Genomic DNA, 17421 nt, shown 5'->3' with positions numbered 1-17421 from the left:
ACTGGGGATGTCGGTTGGAAACTGAAATAATGCTTGATGAGGTCGGAAATAAGCAGTCGGGGAATTGACCCAGTCGTTCCTAAGAAATCGCAAGCCCCCGCGACGCCTGCCAAACAGGTTTCCTAAATATAAAAGGACATGATTACAACGTTTTGTAGTTGTTTGATATTTCTACAGTTAGACCTACGTCACATTTCCAATTGGGGGAAGCTTTCGGGAACGAAAAGTATTACATGTTTTATCAAACTACACAAGACGCAAAGAGAATAGTCGAGCGCATCATTTCTGTATATTTTTACGTATGCATGTCTATTTTTTCCTATCCACAAACAGCCCGGTCGGGCCCCGGTTTGGAAATGTGACGGTAGCTTAACAACACAACACAATACAACACTATACAATAATTACAGTACAATTCTATAAAACGAATTGGACATGGTAATATTCATATCTTAGTCAGATTAATCTGCTAACTCCCCCGAAACCAATCTGCTTCTTCCTTCACATTTGAAACACAGAATGATACAAACCAAGAGATAGCAAAACCGGAAGTTACATTGCAGTACCAAGAGAAGCCACAAGGGAGCGCAAAATTAAACCATTTCCAGCTTTTATTACATCCTCCCAACACACCAAGTCTGAAACCAATCCATTCAGTCGTTCTTCAGTTATCTTGTTCACACACTTACACACACAGACAGACACACACACACACGCACACACTCACACACATAAACGCTAGTGAAAATATAACCACCATGAATATTCATGGTGGTAATTACAGTACAGTTCTATACAAAAAATTGGACATTGTAATATTCATATCTTAGTGAGATTAGTCTGCTGACTCCCCCGAAACCGATCTGGTTCGTCCTTCTCATTTGAAACACAGAATGACACAAACCAAGAGATAGCGAAACCGGAAGTTACGCTGCAGTACCAATAGAAGCCGCGAGGGAGCGCAAAATCACTGAACCATTTCCAGCTTTTATTACATCCTCCCAACATACCAGAGGGGTAAAATTGGCCACCGCGATGGCCACTTTTACCCCTCTGCCGGCCGAAGTACTTCCCCAGCTTATGTTACTGTTTTATGCCACCGGAGGAATCTGCTTGGAGATTACAAAATCAAACCATTTCCAGCTTTTATTACATCCTCCCAACAAACTAAGTATGAAACCAATCCATCCAGCCGTTCTTCAGTTATCTAGTTCATACACACACACACACACACAGACACACACACTCACACACACACACACACACACACACGCACACACTCACACACATAAACGCTAGTGAAAATATAACCACCACGAATATTCATGGTGGTAATTACAGTACAGTTCTATACAAAAAGTTGGATATTGTAATATTCATATCTTAGTAAGATTAGTCTGCTGAGTTCCCCCCCAAACCGATCTGGTTTGTCCTTCACATTTGAAACACAGAATGATACAAACGAAGAGATAGCAAAACCGGAAGTTACGCTGCAGTACCAATAGAAGCCGCGAGGGAGCGCAAAATCAAACCATTTCCAGCTTTTATTACATCCTCCCAACACACCAGGTATGAAACCAATCCATTCAGCCGTTCTTCAGTTATCTTGTTCACACACTTACACACACAGACACACACACAGACACACACACACACACACACACATACACTCTCACACACACACACACACACACACGCACACAAACACAGAAAGAAGGAACCGATATTCATGTATTTATAGTACAATTCTATTCAACGAATTGGACACAGTAATATTCATATCTTAGTAAGATTAGTCTGCTGACTCCCCCGAAACCGATCTGGTTTGGCCTTCACATTTAGAATACAGAATGGAACAGCAATAACATGTATGGATACTTTTGTTTGCGGAAAATACCACCAAGTAGGCGACCACTGAGGCCTACGTCACATTTCCAAACCGGTACCCGGCCGGGTAGATTTCGGGAGCGGAAAGTATGATATAAAAGACACCAAACTACACAAGACTGGGGCTAGTGTCTTTAACAAGGGGGCAGGAGCAAAAAATCAAACATTAATATTTTTCACTGAAAATTCTGGAGACGTAGTCAGGTTTTATAACTGCGCATGCGCAGCTCTTTCATTATGATCACGTCGCCTCACAAACAATTCCACACGCCACTTTAAACCTTAATCAGATTAGTCTGACTTCCCCGAAACCTATCTGGTTCGTCCTTCATATTCAAAACGCAGAATCAAACAGCAGAAATGTATGGGAACCTTTCTGCGTAACATTAGTCCGCGGGGTAGCCTATATCCGTTGTTTAAAAACAAGGTATTTGGGGATATCAAGTCAACGAACGGTGGTTTCAAACTGCAATAATTTGAAAATATATATTTAAAATATTGTAATTTGAAATCACCGTCCGTTGACTTGATATCCCCAAATACCTGTTTTAGATACAACGAATATAGGTTACCCCACGGATAAAGGTGAACTAGCGTTAATACTACTGAGTCGGTGACCGAAGATACCAAACTACACAAGGCGTAAAGAGAATATTTGTGGGCATTATTTGTGGATATATTTCTACGTATACATTTCTATTTTTCGTTTCCACAACAGCCTGGCCGGGCCCAGGTTTGGGAATGTGACGTAAGCCTATAGCTAATGCCTACGTCACATTTCCTACCCGGGGCCCAGCCGGCGGACTGTTGTGGAAACGACAAATCAAAGTTAAAGGCAACCTAAGCAATATCACATTGTTAAAAGTGGAAATATTCTGAATAAGGCAGTTGGTATAGTATTGACATCTAATGCACTATGTTAGCACATTTACATCATAAAATTCATTTCATAAATTGAGCCGTTAAAAACAGCGCGGGAATGAGTTGCACAAGGATTCCAGATCAGGTCCTTATTTTTTTTTGGGGGGGGGGGTACAATAATAAGGGAATATCCTCGTGCAACTTTTCTCTGGGCTGTTTTTAAGCGCTCAAAGTATCAAATTACGATGTAAATGTGAGAATACAGTGCAGTAGATGTCAATATCATGCAGATTGCCTTATTCAGAATATTTCCACTTTGACGCTGTAATATTGCTTAGGTTGCCTTCAATACCAATGAATATGCACAAGGCATGCCGTTGAATTGTTTTTTGGTCCGTTCTGTGATTTTGTTGCCTGAAATATCATACTTATCGTTCCAGAAAGCTACCCGATCGAGCCCCTTTGTGAAAATGTGACGTTAGCCTTAGTCCTTTGGCCTACGTCACATTTCGGGGCAGCTTTCGGGAACGTAAAGTATGATCTAAACGAGACTGTACAAGAGGTAAAGAGAATAGTCTTGGCATTATTTGTGTATATTTCTACGTATGCATGTCTATTTTTCGCTTCCACAAACAGCCCGGCTGGGCCCAATATATGGAATGGGTTGACTATGTTGAATTGTTTTTTTGTTGTTGTTGATAAAACACAAAAGTGACCCTTAGTAGAAATGTGACGTTAGCCTTACCAGAGGTTGGTACGTTACAGTACTCCCATCTGTGGCCAGGATCAGTGGTGTAACACCAGACTCCTTCGGTTTCGCCGTCAGGGTTCCGGCAGTAGTTCTGCTCCAGCCCGGCTTTTGGGTACTTCGCAGGTGTCCAGGGGTGCTGGTGAGGTGTCTGACTGTCCCAGCGCTGACACGTCCGGCCTCTTTTGGTCACAGAGACAGTCCCTCGGTAGGTCATTCCGTTTGCGACCACGCACTTTCCTGGGTGTTAAAATATTCAAAGATGTATATCTTTTTACTTTAATGGTCACCACTTAACAAGACCTGAAGGTCATTTCAAGGTGTGACCCGAAGACCACTCCATGGTGTTACATTGTAACGGTAACAGCATCTCTTTACCAAGCCACGAAACCATATGGACTGTTCCACAACACCAGGAATAAAGGGGTGATTTTTGATATTATTACATGTTACAATGCTTCAACTTGTTAAGAGTATGAATGTGTATGTATTTATGTATGTGTACATCGATTATAACAGCGACCGCGAACAAAAACAACGTTCATCATCGCGCGACTGGAGTGCAGACAACATGCCAAACTACAAACGAAAATGGAACATAGAGATACAGCTAGATGCGAAAACTCATTCCAGCTACCAACAACAATACTCTGTCGTCGGAGGCTACCCTCCCTCACAGAGTAACAACACTGAACGTTACGTACCACCAACGCGTCCATGGCGTCCTCCGTACCGGCCCCCGTGTCTACGGTGGCCGCCGCGTTTACCGCCATCGCACCACGGCGTTACACAGAGCAGGAGGAACAGAGCTATCGGGAGAGCAGGGACTCTGCCTCCGCCTAGCTTCATCCTGCAACGCAAACAAATAACGAACTCAATTAGCTTTTCTTTTCACAGAAAAACAGTTCAACTGCTTTCTGGCCAGTTTAGCTCACTGAAGAGCTATTCTTACACTGGTTGTGACAGAGAAGACAGACGATACGTACAGTATTTATAATTATAGGTTCATTGTACGGGGAAAATTTCCCAGCTCTTTTTGGCAAGCCTAATAAACAGTGGACCATGGCTTAAAGTTAGTTTCTACCAGACACTATGCTGACTATTATAGGGAGAATAATAATCCACCAGGTGCTTATAAGAAGTAAGCAATTCTTTGTTACAAAGCTTCATGATCCTTTTCCAGTCACGCCCACACCGGATTGCTACTGTTTGAACCGCGACTTTTAAAAAAGGATGAAAAAGCAATATCCAACCGCTTTGGTACAATAGACGTTAAGTTAACGTATTGTTTGGGAAAAACGTGCACCAAACTGAGGGGAACGTGACACAAAACATGGGCCAATTTTGTACGAAAGATGTCTTCAGAAAGACGAAGAATTTTTGAGCACGCGAAGTTCGGTTCGTCTTCACAAATATGTAGAGAACAGGTTTTAGAAGTCCAGGGTTTCAGAAGTTCAAACGTTAACAGCAACCGGCCAATCATTTTTTTTGTCTACTGTGAGTCGTTTTCGCCCGGTTTAGTGAAAATCATCTTTTTTTTTCAGAAAAACTATAACTAGTGGTGCTTAAGATTTTCTGATATCTAGACAAATATGTATATGACGATGGCATACACGTAACAACCTTTGCAAAATGTTGTCAATAATTCTCAAACCACTACGTTACTTTGCGGAGAAAATTTGATACGTTTACAAGGTCTTACAAATATAAGAAGACTCTTCGAAATTCAGTACGATTTTTCTGTGCTGCATGCATGTTGTTGTTGAAAATATGGCAAAATCTTAAATATAGTCTACTATCTGCTTACCTGCCTTCCTGCGTTCTCCCCAGCGAGGTCTACAGCAATGAATGAAGAACAGCTATTCATGTACATTTAATTTGTCTGCAAGCTTACGTAAGCAATCTATGAATATCCGATGAAGCATGGATTCCTATTGACTTCGTTTTAATGTACCCCAACAGAGCCTAGCCCGGTGTGTCAATATTGAACGCTACAAGATCTTACAAAACTACCGCCATATTCCCAAATTTGGGTATTTCGTTGAGTATTTTATCACACCGAAGGCTACTAAAGGGGTTTGAATACAAAACGTGGAGTTATGAATATCGCTGAAGAGATTCGTTAGTCACGTATGAGCACAGTTAATAGAATTTTTCTTCTAACAGTGACATATTTTCAAAGGTATACACACGTATCTCAAAATTTACCTTCATGACTTTTTTTTTCGGGAAAACACTCCCACAATCCAACAATTGCAGCCCTTTTGGCTGGATTAACGATTGGCATGTTTAACAGAAATCGAATGAGAAAACTTCTCTTCTCTTTTTAGAATTTCTGCTGGCAAGCACAAAATACAAAAAAAGCAGAAAATCGAAATATAAAAAAAGACTATCAATGACGGACTTAAGCCATAAAACTTTCCAGTGATAGGGACGACAGCAGATCAAAGCTCTACGGGGGAAGACAATATCTGATCCCGCTCGGGAAGAATTACTGTAAGGTCAAAGTTTCAGGTCACTCATTTTGTGTTTGCAGCGTTTCCATGTTTGTTTACTCCGAGAAGCCTCCTTACCTTTGACATTACCTACAATCCCATGCGGCTCGTTACTAGTAATTCTGAGATTTTTTATTTATGACTGTTGTATTGTGCTTTTGCTGTCTATAAGCTGATTTTGTATCTAGAACAACTATTTGAATTAATAACATCATAGTGGCGGTTCATACAAATGTGTACACCATTCACACATAGACTGATTTATCCACGAGGTGCGTCGACGTCAGAATGTGCCGTTTATTGCTTGTTTCACGCAACCTACACATCTTACAGTCAGTGTGACATAAACACACTGTTCAGCACTCTATGGAGTCCCTCTAGAAAGAGTTTGTGGTCTTCCCCTCTACACTAAGAGACTGATTTGAAAATGAGAAGTACAGGTATCAGGTCAAGATCCTCTGTCATTAGTGTTGCCAGACATTGTGTTAATTGTATAGCTATTGTATGCTTGATTATGTATGTAATCCATAACGTAATGCTCCTTGTAGTGAGCTCTTTCACGACTCGCATGTGACTGTTGGTCGTGTTTACATCATTCCTTTTTCTATTTTACTTTGACATTCAAATGTTCTACAGCGTCGAGGATTTGTTACTTGAGTGCAATGTCAACGTTCCTCGGTCTCTTTGAATTGGCTACGCTGTGTGATATAAGTGTGTATCTATACTGTGGATTGGCTATTTCTAATCAGTATTTTTACAGACATGTCTAGTTTTTCTCTGGCCTTGAAGTGTGATGGTACATGTATTCTTTGGCACAAACACAAAATACGTCAAACTACGCTTAGGTATTACTAGATGAGAAAGAGGGATCACATAATCTTGAATTGAATACAATGAGATGAGGCAAAGGCAAAAACAGGTATACGTAGGTATGTTTTCAGCCATCACGTTAATGTATAGAGCAATGGTAACGTGAAATACTACTTACTCTGATCGCCATGTACGACGAGGCGTCTAGAAAAAAGTAAACCATCGGCAGGACACACAAGACAACACAAAAACCAGGCGGTCTATGAAAATACATAGTTGATTACTCTGGAAATGATTGTCACAATCTGTAGTCCTTCAATGTGTGTGTACTTCCTGTGACTAGGATCTCACTGGATATACTAAGTAAAGTGGTATGTAATAATCAAATGCATGAAGTGTTGTGAAGAGAAAAACTGGCTCTAACACCTCTGAACTGTACTTCCGGCCAATCTTGAATTTTGAGATCATCTCCCGCTAACTTCCTCTTACTCTCTTGACATTGTATTGAAACACACACCAACTCAAACACACAGGCCGAACACTAAGACTCCGCATTTGGAGTCAAAAAGAAGAAATAACAACACTACGGTACACATAAGCACTGCAAGTGATATGCCATCACAAAAATGCATCAAGACTGTTTTTGTCTTCTTACGACTTTAAGTCTTCAGCTTGAGCTTGGCGATGACGACTTCCGGTTTCTCGTAGATGTGAGGCTTGATCAGCTGCTGGTAGTAGTAGTCCATGTTGGCTTCCATCTCCGCCTGGGGCCCTCCCTTCATCCCAAGACCAGTCGCCTCCTGGTTTCCTTCCTTCTCCAGTTCAGCGCTGCCGATGCAGTTCCAGACCTCTCCGTACTCGTCTGTCTCCTCACGAAAGGCAGATGGACTGGCGGCTTCACCTGGAGGACACGCGGCAATCGTGTGATAGAATGGTTGGTTCAGTTGATCCGATGACTGACGGGTCTGGGCAGCCTGGGCCTGAAGGCTGTTGGCTGCCTGCTCGAGGCGGAAAGGCTCGTTGTTCAACTTGTCCAGTAGCTCTCCTTCCATCTCTTCGGCTGGAAATCGTCCTATCTTGAACACCACCGGCACGGCATCTTCGTAGACGTCTTCTGCTTCTGGACCGTGTATGTTCAAACTGGTCTTGGGGTCGCCATTTGAGGTGTTGATTTGCCCTTTTGGGTTAGTTTGAGTGGAGTAAGGTTCGGCATATGTCTGCCGGACGATGGTGAGGTCGGCAGGATTGGAGTAACCACTCGCCAGCTGGGGTGGTTTTGGGAGCGGAGATTCCGAGATGTTGATCTTCGACAGGTACCTACAATGATCAGAAGGTAGATATTGTAAGAGCCATTCACATATAATTTGCAATAAAACTTTATTTTTATTTAAAACATATAGAGCAAGGAAACAATCATGAAATTTGCACCTTGTTTAATAGCATCTACATATTGGGAAATATGCATGCATCTCTCCAGTCACACACACACACACACACACACACACACACACACACACACACACACATATGTAGGAACCCTCTCCCTTTAATCAAGGGTTTGTTTTCTTTATCTTCTGCTCATGATTTTACGAATGAGAAACCTGTCCACATACGTGGTACTGTAGGGTTGTATCTCGCCATCGTCTACTTCGGTGGGTGCCTCAGTCTGAGTCTTCTCCTGTTTCTTTGTCCTGAGGGTCTTCAGGAGAGCCACACAGAGCGGTGAAACCCCCACCAGTGCGACCAGGACCGCAATGATGGCTGAAAATATAACACCAAAACCATGGAATTAGCATGATAGGTCATATTCAATTCACATTATTACCACGATGATGGCTGAATGTATAACACCCAAACCATGGCATTAGCATGATAGATCATATTTGATTCACATCGGTACCACAGTGATGGCTGAAAACATAACACCAAAACCATGACATTAGCATGATAGGTCATACATAATTCACATTGGTACCACATTGATAACACAATACTACATTCAATTTGGAGTTACTAGCTATCAATAGAATATGTTAGGGAGATTTAAGGTACCTATGGTCTTCGGGTGAATGGCATGAAATGCCCCAGCCCTCGGTAGCTGTACAACGAGCCTTTTCATTGGTCGAGTAGATAGTGAATCGGTGCGATGATTGGCGCTCGTCGCTGTCTTCTGGGACCCTATTGGTTGATCGCTTGGTTTTGGTGTACGCCAAAATCGCTGAATCAGGTGTCCTTGGCCAGGACGTCCCTTGAAGACATCGTCCCTATCAGTGGTCAGTCGTCGAGTGTTCGGTATGGGCCTTGTGGTAGACTTGACTGTTTGTCCAGGGTTTACGTTGCCGTCGTTCTCCAAACGCTTGGCGGACTGGCCTTGGTTTCCATAAAGATAGGACAGAGGCTTGTTGGAAAGAAGCGGTGAGGCAAGTTTCTTCGTATCTGTTTTCGTCATTTTGGTCTGTTCGTCGTTTTCTTGTGATGATGCACGATGAATACCCTGATGAAAGCGGCGACATCGTGGGCGCCAAAGTGGGCAGAATTTGCGGGGAAGTGCCGTTTCACCCAACAGATTCACGGTGTCACTGTTTTCTGGATTCTTCTGGCTGACGTTGTCATTGGTTGTCTCTTCAATCTCTCCCGAACCTTCGGTGTTATTCTTTGTCTCATCAACTTCGCCCGAGCCTTCGGTGCATTCTGAAACAGCCCGCAACCAAAGCATTAGGGCAATGGACATGCATGTACGAGGGGTGATCAATAAATTCTCCGCCTAAAACCAGAAATAACAAGCACAGCTCAGATTTTGAGGCACAACTTCATAGTATGAAGCCTTTTATAAATACCCTCCAAATTACAAATCATTAGAGTCGTTACTTTCCCGGCATTCGTTTTTTTTTCTAAATTAGAGGGTAAGTGGCGAGAAAAAGAAGGGTGAAGTGTGATCAGACAATTTGACCCGCACACCTCAGATTGCAGATCAATTGTCCACTTTTTTTCGTTATCCCTTACCTAACGTTACTGGGTGTCGCCTGCAACGTAATGATCACAATAATTTGAATTTTGGTACACATTTATATAAGACTTTATACATGTACGCGGGGTTGTCAATAAGTCCTCGGCTTTACCGAGAAATATTAAGCACAGCTCAGATTTCGAAGCATAGATGTCAAGTATAAAGTCTTATATAGATATGTACCAAAATTCAAATTATTGTGATCATTACTTTGCAGGCGACACCCAGTAATGTTAGGTTAGGGAGAAGGAAAAAAACCTGCATGGACAATTGACCTGACCTGAGGTGTGTAGGTCAAATTGCGCTGCTGGAAGTCAGACACCCAATTCTTTTTGCTTGAAATAGTAAGAGAATCATTATCAAACATTATTGACAATGTCAGATTTGATACTATCTTATGCTACCGTAGGATCTGCTACCGTAGGATCTGCTAGAGATCACAAAAAAAGTCCCTTTTTCCAATTGAGACCTAAGCCTTGTACAGAAATTTGTACAAGAGCAGGACTCTCGACACCCTCTACACTACTATCATGATGTTAGAAGAAGACTCAAATCTAGAAAGAGCTTCATGACCATACAGAGTCTGAACCCTAAGGAGGCTGCCAAGTACAGAGTCGATCGCTGGAAAGCTTCTGACACTCTCCTACCAAATGAAGCTCTCCAGACCCCTTGTGAGTCCCTTCCTCATGGCACCCATCTACCCAGAAGGGAATGGGTGGACCTGAACAGAGCAAGGTGCGGAGTAGGTAGGACCAGAGACAACCTACTGAAATGGGGACGGGTGAACTCAGCTGAGTGTCGTTGTGGCCACCCAACGCAAACCATGGGACACATTACAAAGGACTGTGTATTAGGCCCCAACATCTCCAACCAGGACCTACTAGAAGCTAACGATAAGGCCGTGGCCTGGCTGCAGTACTGGCACGGAACGCTATGATGATGATGACCTAAGCCTTACCAGGGGTTACCGACGACACCAACATCTGGCGGTATTCCTGGGGAGAAGCGCAGGTCATGCAGGGGTGTAGGCGGGTTATTTTCGATGGGAAGGTCTTGTAGGACGACAGGAACCCACAGTCACACTGCCATGGATTCTCTCTCATGTACACCTGCAAGAACATAGTTTGTGTCGATGACATGCATATGATTACACTCCAAGCAGAGGTTAAGCTCCGGTTGTTTTTTAAGTTTTTTTTAGTCGTTTTTATCGGGCTTTCTATTTTTTTTTTATATCTTGCTGTGTCAAAACCTAACTGGCGTACTTCAAGAAAAATGACAAAATAGAAAGCCCGATAAAAACGACTAAAAAAACGTTAAAAAAATAGCCGAAGCCTAACCTCTGCTTGGAGAGTATGTATAATGGGGGGAAAGGGGTGGCTACATGAATGTAACCGGATCAGTGTTAGATTCCAGTAGAATTTACGCTACAGCTTTGTAGAGACAAGACTGTTACTGATTGAGTAGTGGTCAACGACGATTGCTTTCTAAACAAAGCCAGTTCAAGATTAAGACTAGTTTGCCTAAGCTTAATGTTTCTGACTTAAGGTGAATAAGGAGATGCTACTACAGTGTGAGTTAGTTCAGTGTCGACACGAGACATGGTCCATGTGGCCTTGCACTGTGCAAAGCTCATTTTTAAAACTATCAGTATCATTCCAATTGCTGGAAGATAATTTAATTTTTGCTCGATCTTCAGCACAAACTCAAGTATTTGGGACAATAGGTGAACCTCTGCCTAGAGAGTAGTGTATGTCAAACAATGCCAACGTAGCAATGGCCAGCTGTCAACCAATAAGATTGTTGGAGGGAAGGTTACGACCTAATCACCTTGCCTCTTGGCCGTAATCGGCGACCTGATTGCCTGATGATGGTTTGCCAGTTCTACCGTAGCAAGCGGGGAACGTTTCCTCTAAGCACTACGCATAATAACATATCTACCGTTTCCAGCGAAGGCCGGTCATTGAAGATTCCTTCAGGAATGGAGGTTAACTTGTTGTTTTCGATGCGCAGTTCCTTCAGCGCAGGCAGGAACCGGAAGGTTTCAGTCGGAAGTGACGTCAGACGGTTTCCGGCCAAACCCAAGTACGTCAGCAACGATTGTGCCTAGGTACAAGGTACAAAGAGTTGCCATTTCAATCAAGTATTCCTATAGAACTGTCAACCAACCACTCAATTGACCAAGCAAGCATGTAAGCAATAATTTAAATCCTTTGGATGAAATGGAACTCTATAATCCAATTGTTTAATACATGTGTACTTATAATACAACACTGGCAAATTTAATTGAACTCTGAGAAATGAAAGTGTAATTCATTAGACATTTCGTTTGCATGATAAATGAGAAACTAGTGTTATATGTGAGTAGCAAGACCTTCACAATCATTTGGTGAAGGCGTGGTAAGGCCTAGGTCCCAATCCCCAACCCGGGACCCGGCCGGGTAGCTTTCCGAAACGAAATGCTGTATATGATAAGAAAGGCAACAAAACACACGGAGTTTTAAGAAATAGTCAGCATGTTTCGCAAACGTTAACATACCGACCGGGCCCCGCTTCGCAAATGGGACCAAAGCCCAACGTGGAACTACATAGCTTATCTATCATACAACGTTGTCTTACAGTACCTGCATATGCCGCCAGGGGAAGTCGGTTAGACGGTTACCACCCAGGACGAGAGTCGTGAGTTTGGGGACGTGCCGGAATGTGTCTGGTTCGATGTGGGCGATCATGTTTTGTCGGAGCAACAGAATCTGTGCAGTGAAAATTTCTCATAAATTCTGAATCTTCCTTCAATTATCAAATCTAACCTAATGTAAAGTAATCTAATCTAATATTACAAATCTAGCTTCAAAATGTTGGGAATACAACAAAACAAGCGTTTAAAAGAGTCTAATACAACTAGCTGAATATTATTTGTAACAAGCTCTAAATCACACTGCATCCCGGACCACTTGACATTACTGCGTGGGAGCAGCCATAATCGATTCATTCCATTCAAGTGTACTCACTCACTGTCTGTGTACAACATTGGTTCAGAGCCAAACCTGACTTTCAATTCCTCAAGTACCCTATTACATCATTTACACCTTATATAACGTTACTGCCAAACTGTCACTCAGTAATGTTCACAGAAATGCAGGCACACACTAAAAGAAAGGCAATAGCACCGTCGTTGTCACAAAAGTTGCACAGAAACAAAATTTCACGGTGGAATTTTTATTTCAATACATACCTGCAAATCTTGCAGTTTTGCCAAGGTCTGATTGGCCAGTCCGTTGATGAGGTTATAGTTCAGGTCGATAGATGTCGTTGCATTCGGTAAGTCGACCGGAAACCGCAGAATGGCTTTATAGCTCCGTACAACAGCGGTGGCTTGGTCCACGTTTTCGGGAAACGTCGGTATCGGAACTTGGTCATGAAAGCAAACCCTTTTCTCTGCATGGACACAAGAACAATTGTTATTGTTATTTGTTATTGGGTGGGCCGACTACTCTCTCTTCGCATCCAGGGGCTGAATTGTAATGAGTTTACAATAGGCAGGGATAAATCACAAGGGTCTGGAGCGGCTGCCATTCTATGGCTAACTCAGGTGACTCAATACGACAGTTATTGCCCCATGTGCGCCCAAAGGACATGTAGGTTTTCAACCAATCACACTGGAAAGGACCCCCCAAAAGACAACAAGATAAAGCAGACACACTAAATAATAAACCCAGTACATGGATGAAAAAAAGACAATCAGAGATGGCAGACATCATCCCAGTCATGCAGCGTAATATCCAAGCAGATTTTGCGGGCAGAGGAGTCTTCGCGGTAGAATAAAACTCCTCTGTCGGCTAAACTGCACTGCACTGCGCATATGGTAAATGTTTTTAAATTCGCAGAGATTTAATTTCGCGGTGGTTTTGAGTTCGCGGTAGCGCCAACTCGCGGGCTTAGTTAGATGTATTTACAGTATTGTACTGTATTCACATACTATCACGGAGAACCCGGCTCCTCTACGAACAGACAGTCGAAAAACACATACTTGTCATAAGAGTACAAATGTCAAACAGCCTAAGGCAAACCAAAAGCAATACTTCTTGCCCTTATAAGTTTAAGTAAACAACGGAAACGTATATTTTCACTTGTAAATACCATCTCCCACGCAGTACATTTCAGACGATAGAACACACCGACCAGCCCAAGGCAGAACGTTCCCGAGGGAAGGTATGTCGCCAATTAGCCACCTTTTTCTCGGAATCCTTCGTAAAGATTTCCTAAAACAGTTTGGCAAAACATACCTAAAATACCTAGAGCTGAGAGACTGTAGAATAAGGGGTTTTCGATATACCTATTCTGTGTCTGAAGCCTAAACGTATTGTTGGGCTTTTGTTAGGGGAATATGTTGAATAGGAAAACAGCAAACTTGTGTTTGAAAAGTGAAACTGTGCATAGCTCTGAATGAATGTAAAAAGAAGTAAATCTTGAGAAAAGCGCAATTCACTTGAAAGACATACAACTATAGGCCCACGGCCCCATCAATCAATCATTCGCAGGCATCAAAGTCTGATGCATAGCGGCTACAGGCATGGAAAGTTCACGCCAGGTTGATCTGTTCTGGGCGTATTCCCTCCAGTTGGTTCCGGAGACCCCCAGCTCTTTCACCCCATACCCTCACCAAATAATCATGCATATGAAATCCCATCATCTATCATGTCAAGTTAAGTGGTTATTTAGTGTTGGGTCGCGTAACGGTCTGTTTTAAAGCCCAGCGATTCTGGGTTTAAGTCTCTTGATATACTCTGACGTTGTGCCCCTAAGATAGACAGCTTATACGAATTTCCTCTTCATTCAAGTGAAAATGAGTACCTATATATATAGCTTTGGTTAGGGAACTCCCTCGAATAGGAAGATAGAAATAGGTGCCGTGTTTGATCGAGGAGAACCACAAATATAGCACGTAAAAGAGCCCACCACACTTATCCAAAAGAGTTGGGATCCTTACAGTACTGGACGTTAAGTACATTGCGAGACACTCCAATGTTCGACTTAGCATTGGTTAATCATATCTCCATTATCATACATACATACATCGATATTATTGGAAAGAAACTACCCTTTAAAGTGATACAAAATGATGTCTTACGTATATCCATCCATCCATCAATCGATCAAAATTTATCACACAACAATTGAGCAGAAATGGACGTAGACAACATCCATTCTTTTGATCAATCAAACAATTTATGGCAAGTTCTTTAGCAGTACTAAACACCAAGACTAATATCTGCGCCTTGTTCATGGCATTCTACCCTGCTGTACCTTAGAAATCTGTTTAGGGGCCATCATCGAACTTGACCTTCGTCTTCCCAGCCCCAACCCACCTACCAAAAATCATCAGAATCCATCCACGTCTTCTTGAGCTATGCTTTTCACAGACAGAGACAGCCAGACATACACACACACAGACAAATACGCCGAAAACATATCCGTATTGACAAATAAAACGAAACGAACGGGCACGGACTATGAACACTGAACGTTTCGCCCTACTATATGCATTGTACTATGTATGTGAAGCGATATACATATATGTTAAAAGATTTATTAAGACCCAATGTAATCTGTATCTGTGTTATATTTCATCTGACCCTTTCCTCCCTCATAACCTCAATGGCAATCGGCCTGTTGGACGATTAGAGCTTCTCATGAATAAATAAAGGTTCAAACAAACAAACAAACAAACAAACAAACAAACAAAGGTAAAGTTTTGAAAGACACCTACCCCAGGGTCTACGGCCGAACCCGTGACGCCGGTACCCGAAGCGCCGGTCTCCTCCGCGGAACCCCCGCCGACCCTCCGGGCGGTACCCCCGGGGTTTGCCTCCCCACCACCAGCCCGCACACCACGGCGGTACACAGACGAGCAGGAGCAGGGCCACCAAGCCTCCTCCTAGCCTCATCTTCTTACTAGGGCTGAAGGGAACAAACAAGGTATTTAGACGTGACAGACCCACTTCTTCGAACAGGTTTCAGGGTGTATGTCTGTTTATTAGTATTGGGAGTGTCAGAAACACACACGATCACCACACACCCGCGTGCGGGCTAAGAGGGAGACACACGCAACAAATTCGAAACACATACACACACACACACACGCACACACATAAAGATAAAGACAGAGAGGGAAACAGAGAAAGAAACACGTTAAGAGACACAAACAAACGCACCATAAACACACACACACACACACACACATACACACTCAGTCAGAGAGACAGAAAATGGAGATTTGAGAGAGATGTAACGTCCTTGCTCGGAGCGAATCAATAACTATAAAATTTCGTTGAAAACAAAGACAGGGCTGGCGTCAGTTAGCCTCCATAGCAGGCTCTCTGGGGCCTTTTTTGCTGGCCTTTTCTGACTGCCGGCATGTAATGGCCAGCAAAAGTGTATTATGAGCCCAAAAAAGGCCCCAGAGAGCCTGCTATGGAGGCTAGGCGTCAGTGTGCTAATAGGTGTGGAACAACGAAAATTGCATCTTTTCACTCTACTCTACATTTTTATTTAATAGGCGTTCCAATCTTTCCATTTTAGACAAAGATCGCCTGTCCGTTCAAGATTCAGTCGCAAGGTAGCAAACGTCAAACAAAAAAATCCCGCAACAACAACGCACTATGTACAACATCAGTCACCCTGTATACCGGCTTACGGCACTGATCTCTGAACTTCAGTAGGACATTTTGCTAGACATATAGCGATTGATTTTATCCAGTGGAAGGATATTGTAGATCGGGTATTGAGACTGTTTCTTTTTTTCCCCAGGCTGCTTAAAACAAAACAAAAAAGATTGAACCTCCTTGCTAGAAGGAAATGAAGCGACGTTGGATTGAGTACATTGTTCGCCGTTGGATTGCAAGCCTAGGGGGTTCTTTTTCTCTCACGTAGAATTGAATTTTGATCTTCGCAACAGCGACTAGCGCCTTTTGACATGTGCGACGGAAAAGCGACGATTTCAATACCAGTAGAATCTTATCCTGTCAGAAAAGATAGGAAGAACTTTTGAGCACGCAAATTCATTTTTTCACGCCGATAATGTGACAAACTTTTATGTCAGAGCAGAATTGCAACAGCAAGTCAGGTAAAGTATAACCCGTCTAAGAAGACCACCGGGGACCAAGAGAATCGAGTCGTCTTAGACAAGTGGTCTTTTTACAAAAAAGGAGAGTGACAAGACAGGACAGACATGCATTTCAAGTACATGTGTATTTCATTACTAGTGGTATCGTTTTGTGTGCATATTCTCAGTGCGTTTTTTTTTTCAGCAATGCCAAAATCATATATCTGCTTTTTGATCGAGACTAAAAATTAACTAGGAAAACAAAGACAGAAAAACGAGCATAGCCGCCATGACATAGATCATGTCTAAACACACACTCATCTATAGAGCATAGTTAAAAGTTCTTACCTGTTTCGCAGCTCAGGTTAAGGCGGTGATCTCAGGAAAGAAAATGGATTAATCTTCAGTCGACGGGACTTATCTGCTTAATAGATTACAGCACCTCCGTCTGTGTATATACGTCTAGTCACGTGGAAACATGTGCGCAGCCAACCAATGAGGCTAAGAATCATCT

The 17421-nt window shown here is 42.7% G+C and overlaps 2 protein-coding genes across 2 annotated transcripts in view; both read right to left on the bottom strand.

Annotated features, from left to right (window-relative positions):
* The window catches only part of LOC118432813, a 7490-nt gene extending 3221 nt beyond the window's left edge, over nt 1-4269 (bottom strand). The window contains exons 1-2 of the mRNA XM_035844432.1: nt 4197-4269; nt 3555-3736 (exon numbers count right to left, since the gene is read on the bottom strand). Coding sequence (XP_035700325.1) covers nt 3555-3736; nt 4197-4269 — 255 coding nt within the window. The remainder of the gene's footprint in view (nt 1-3554; nt 3737-4196) is intronic.
* Nucleotides 4270-6274: 2005 nt separating this feature from the next.
* On the bottom strand, nt 6275-15750 carry LOC118432812. The gene is made up of 8 exons (XM_035844431.1): nt 15573-15750; nt 13038-13240; nt 12430-12555; nt 11747-11911; nt 10767-10917; nt 8854-9492; nt 8415-8562; nt 6275-8118 (listed from the first exon to the last, which is right to left on the bottom strand). Exons 1-8 carry the CDS (start codon nt 15748-15750, stop codon nt 7461-7463), a joined length of 2268 nt encoding a protein of 755 aa, XP_035700324.1. The 3' UTR covers nt 6275-7460.
* Between the last annotated feature and the right edge of the window lie 1671 nt (nt 15751-17421).

This window comes from Branchiostoma floridae, chromosome 16 (genome assembly GCF_000003815.2).
Source record: "Branchiostoma floridae strain S238N-H82 chromosome 16, Bfl_VNyyK, whole genome shotgun sequence".
Lineage (NCBI taxonomy): Eukaryota > Metazoa > Chordata > Leptocardii > Amphioxiformes > Branchiostomatidae > Branchiostoma > Branchiostoma floridae.
The sequence above is the reverse complement of the archived record's forward strand: the minus strand, read 5'-3'. Positions and strand labels throughout refer to the sequence as shown.

Bases quoted from the DNA above. Each gene is read 5' to 3' on its own strand.
- LOC118432812 (XM_035844431.1), bottom strand. From the start codon at position 15,750: ATGAGGCTAGGAGGAGGCTTGGTGGCCCTGCTCCTGCTCGTCTGTGTA. The intron at 12,556-13,037 runs GTATGTATTGAA...TTCACTGCACAG, and splicing joins CAAAACTGCAAGATTTGCAG to ATTCTGTTGCTCCGACAAAA. The intron at 8,563-8,853 runs GTACCTTAAATC...TTATATTTTCAG, and splicing joins CATTCACCCGAAGACCATAG to CCATCATTGCGGTCCTGGTC.